Below are 4729 nucleotides of genomic sequence, written 5' to 3'. Positions count from 1 at the left end.
ATAATTATCAGTTCCTCTTTGTTTAGGTTTTCGTTTGGACACCAGATGTCACTATTGTTTATTACACACTACAGAGAACTGGTTTCAGGTTCAAGACTAAAAGGAGCAAGTCCCCAGTAACTGATCCAACAGAAAAACCACCGCATGTGTTGAGCAAGGAAAATATTTCCCCTTAACCCAGTTGCTGTTTTGCAAGATTGCAGGGTGTCGTGTGAAAGGTTCAGATTGTAGCGTTACATGTACATTTGCTGCACACAGGCTCAGGAAGGCTTTTAGAATAAACTCGACGCACCAGAGAGGGCAATAAAAGTGCTCTCTCACTCAATTTTCAAATTAACATAATCCAGCTGTGGTTTTTACTCCCCCGACCTGTGATTATGTTCCAGTGAATAATCACAGCGTGTCTGTGTTTAGTTTACTGGGTGATTAGCCTGATGTAACATCCTGCAACATCCAATCTGCTCATATGTTGCTGCTGAGCTGTTTTTTTTTTCGTATCACGTTACAAAACACATTATTTACTGAGGAGAAATCAGCTGCACTGAGCAGATGTTGATGTCCCGAGGGAACAAACGGTATCTGTTTTAATAACCGCAGAGGGAAAAGGGAGCATAAAGGGAGCATCGCAGCGCTTGTATTCGGAGCTTTTCTGGCCTTAAAGCATCGTTTTTCTTCTTGTAAATCTCCTAATGATCTTGTTTACCGTTCAGCGACTGTGATTACTCACTGAGCAGAGAGCCGTGCCATAAAAAGAAGCAGGAAATCTTTTATGTGTTACCACTTGGAGAGTTTCTTGCTGCTCTCTCTCTTGCTGCCTTCAACACACTCACACAGTCACATAAAATGGATTTACATTTTTCTGTAGCTACTCTGCAGCAGATTAAGAGTTTAGAGACTTTCAGACTTCACTGAACAAACATGCCAAGAAAAGAATATCCACGGTCCGCCTCGGTTTCCTGACTATGTGACGTCAGTCTGAAGGGAAAAGGGGGGCCGCTGAGATCCCCTAACTATCTGATGTGGATGTGAGAGGCTGAGGCTCCTTCTGCACCACCCACTTCATTTCCCCACAGTCAACAGGAAGACTGGAGGCCAAAGACAGCGGCCGCACTCTGCAGGAGAGGAAGGACACAGAGGTCCAGCTGTACAGCCAGAACAAAGAAGAACAACAAAGGCAAAGGAATGAGCAAGAATCAGAAAGAAGTGAAGAAAATCCAGTCAGTTTATCTGCAGAACCTGGAGAAACTAAACCAGGGGATAAAGCCAGACAAGAAGAGTTGGAAACCCAAAGAGGGAGACTTTGCTGTACAAACAGCGATGGAAAAGCTGCGGCAGCCTCCCATAGCCGGACAAGTAGCCAAAAGCTCTGCTCACAGAATCAGCAGAGATCTGACCTGCTCCATCTGCTTGGATCTTTTCAAGCAGCCGGTCTCTTTGCCCTGCGATCACACCTTCTGCCAGGGCTGCATCGAGGGCTACTGGGCCGGGCCCCGGGGCCCCGGACAGGGAGGCACAGGCTCCTGCCCCCAGTGCAGGAAGGTTTACCCCGGACAGAGCTACAGGCCCAATCGCATTGTTGCCAACATAGTGGAGAGTTACTGTCAGGGTCTGGAGGAGAGCGGGCCGGCGGCGTGCCTGCCAGATGTCGGGGTGACGGAGAGGGTTCCTGCACCGGTGCCACGCTGCAGCCGACACAGGGAGGAGCTGAAGCTGTACTGTGAGGAGGACCAGGAGCTGGTGTGTCTGGTGTGTGGTCTGTCGCAGGAGCACAGAAATCACACCATGGTGTGTGTCCAGGAGGCCGAGCAGAAGTACAGGGTAAGTTCAGCTTTTATGGGGTGTCTGTGTGACGTAGAAGGATGTTAAAATAATAGAACCAGACTCACCTCAACAACAGTCTGCATGTCAGGAGTCAGATATCCATAGTTTAGTTAGTGCATCAGTCATCAATGCACATGAATTCTGCTTTGATTTTGTCACATCTCATCTAAATTGTGCACGAAACCAATGCCTAAAATAGTTCAGAAAACTTTTTTGACTTTGATTTTGAGTTTGCAAGTTTGAATCCCCGTCATAATTACTGCTCTGCATCCTCAATTTGCAACATATAATTTACTATGACGGTGTTTTTCATGTTTAAGACTTTGATCTGTGTCCTTTTATTGCTTTTGCACCACAGCGACTAATAAAAGTAGGTGTAACATTGCATGTTAAGTGCAGCGATGATGTGTTTTTTTTTTTCTCTGACAGGCTTCTCTGAACAGCTCAATGGATTCTCTAAAAGCTGAGCTCAACACAGCGCTGCAGTACGACAGGGAGGCTGAGGACGAGGTGAAAAAGCTGAAGGTGAGATGAAACACACGGCACTCACATTTGCACCACTATAAATGTCCAGTCTGACCAGTTTAATGGCCAGTTTAATGGATTTCTGTGCACACGTCGTCACGCTTGTTAAAGTGAAATGACAACGTCCGTCATCCTCCCGCTTGCTCAGGAGCACACGGCCGACCTGAAGCAGCGCATCGAGGCCCAGTTCAGCGACCTGCACCAGTTCCTGTACCAGGAGGAGAAGCTGCTGCAGGTGAAGCTGAAGACGGAGGAGCGACGGGAGCTGATTCGCCTGGACGAGCACAAGGCCCTGCTGTGTGTGGAGATCTCCCGCCTGCAGAGGGCCGTGCACGAGATCGAGGACAAGCTGAGGGAGCAGGACCCGTTCACTCTGCTCAGAGTGAGTTCAGCTTATGTGAGCTTCGATACAGTTCATCTGGAAGGTATTAGCAGCCTGATGAGTCAGCTCTGGGGATGATTAAGCTGAAAAATGCTGAGCTGAAGCAAAAGACAAAATTCTGGATGAAAATGAGTTGTTTTTTTTCTTCACTCATGTGCATTTCTGTGCCAACATGTTAAACAGGCTCCAACATCCACATTCAGGATTGAACCAAGCAGGGTGTGACCACTCCGGCTTTCCTGTTCAGTTTGCACCACACAGTTCTTAGATGCCAGAAACATGTTGATCACGTCGGTACGCATGTAGTTGACATGTTGGTAATAGTGCCGCCTATTTTCTGCTAACAAAAGACTTTTCCCCTCAGTGAGCTCAGGCAGGATGTAGGCCAGTGATCTCACTCACTGATCTGGAGAATAAGGAGTTTAGCTCAGGCACGAGGCCACGCTCTGGCCTCGGCTGCCGGGACTTTCCCCCGGCCGCAGGGAGATCCCACAGGGTGGGATAGCGTGAGCTCAGACATTGATGTAATGTGGAAAAAGCAGTCTCTTCTTTCAGATACAACAAAACTAATTACCCATCTCTGTGTCTCTTTTCCTGTGTTTATTCCGCCGTCTCCCTTCAGAGCATCAAAGTGCTGCTCCAGAGGTGAGTGTGGGAGAAGTCGGGCTGTTTGTTCTTCATGGTCTCTGTTTTTGTTCTCTCTCTTTACTGTTGGACTTTGCTTTCGTTGGCAGGCCTTCGCTGAAGTTTGAGAAACCTTTGTTTACACCGCCCAGCCTGTGTGAGGGTCGGTTTGCGGGACCTCTGCAGTACAGAGTGTGGAAATCCATGAGAGGAAGCATTTATCCAGGTACAGTGTGAAGCACTTTGGCTCCTGGATCAATTAACAGCACATCTATCTAGTCAGAATTAACATGTATTAAGTCTTTTCCTCTTATTTTTAGTCCCAGCAGCCATTACATTCAACTCCAGCACGGCCAACCCTTGGCTCAGCCTCACCTCCTCCCTCACCTGCGTTCGCTACCAGACCTTCAACCACACCGTGGAGGACAACCCCTACAGGTTCAACGCTGCCCTGTCGCTGCTCGGGAGCCAAGGCTTCACCCACGGCCGCCACTACTGGGAGATCGAAGTCTACAGCAGCACAGTGTGGACTGTTGGAGTGGCCCGGGAGTCGGTGCCCAGAAAGGGAGTCATCAAAGCCCTCCCAGCTAACGGCTTCTGGACTCTCTCCCTGTCTTATGGGATTCAGTACATGGCCGGAACATCCCCTCCGACCGTCCTGTCGCTGGAGGAGCCGCTGGCCAGGATTGGTGTGTACCTGGACTACAAGAGGGGCCTGGTGTCCTTCTACAACGCTGAGAGCATGACGCACCTCTACACCTTCAGGGAGAACTTCACCGAGACGCTGTACCCTTATTTCAACCTGGGCTTCTTGGATAAAGTGCATGAAAATGAGCCTCTCAAAGTTTTCTTACCAAAGATTTAAAAGCTGTGAAAAAAAGGAGCACAGGGTTAAAAAGTTACCAAAAACTTACCAAAAAGGCATGAAATGAAACACGACCAAAAGCATTTATGCTCTCTATTGTACCAAAACAAACACAACAGTGGAGCTATAATTGTGTATCGCACATTAAACATTAGATTTATCTGTCTGATAGGAACACATGTATGTTAGGTAGCATTTTGTATTGTTGAGTTTGTAGACTGGATCTACTGCCGCACGTTTCATGTCAGAGAAGCTGCGCTTCAGTGAAGAATGTGAAACTGTCTGGTTACCTGACTGTAATTTTTTTAATGTAATTGTCTTTTACCGATATCTTTCTACAGTTTAATAATCCTTCTTTTGCATGATTCAGTAATACATTCAATAAAATATCTTTATAATGTGTTTTATATGCTGAAGTGGTGCATTCAGGGACCAACGGAGTTCAGCTTTTTGGCTATAGCCCCTCGAAAAGAGGTAACAACACGAATATAAAAGGAACTCAAGATTAAAGG

The 4729-nt window shown here is 47.3% G+C and overlaps 1 protein-coding gene across 2 annotated transcripts in view; it reads left to right on the top strand.

Annotated features, from left to right (window-relative positions):
* Window positions 1-4624, top strand: part of trim69 (tripartite motif containing 69) — a 5423-nt gene extending 799 nt beyond the window's left edge. Inside the window, exons 2-7 of one of the 2 annotated variants that reach the window (XM_008298775.1) lie at window positions 1181-1818; window positions 2251-2346; window positions 2495-2728; window positions 3351-3373; window positions 3463-3578; window positions 3673-4624. In XM_008298775.1, coding sequence (XP_008296997.1) covers window positions 1183-1818; window positions 2251-2346; window positions 2495-2728; window positions 3351-3373; window positions 3463-3578; window positions 3673-4217 — 1650 coding nt within the window. In that variant the 5' untranslated portion in view covers window positions 1181-1182 and the 3' untranslated portion in view covers window positions 4218-4624. Of the gene's footprint in view, window positions 1-1080; window positions 1819-2250; window positions 2347-2494; window positions 2729-3350; window positions 3374-3462; window positions 3579-3672 lie in introns of those variants that run through there. The other variant, XM_008298774.1, reaches the window with a different exon arrangement.
* The last annotated feature ends 105 nt before the right edge of the window (window positions 4625-4729 follow it).

The sequence above is a fragment of the Stegastes partitus genome, unplaced genomic scaffold (assembly GCF_000690725.1).
Source record: "Stegastes partitus isolate 25-593 unplaced genomic scaffold, Stegastes_partitus-1.0.2 Scaffold1350, whole genome shotgun sequence".
NCBI lineage: Eukaryota > Metazoa > Chordata > Actinopteri > Pomacentridae > Stegastes > Stegastes partitus.
Note: the sequence above shows the minus strand (reverse complement) of the source record. Positions and strands in the feature narration are given on the sequence as shown.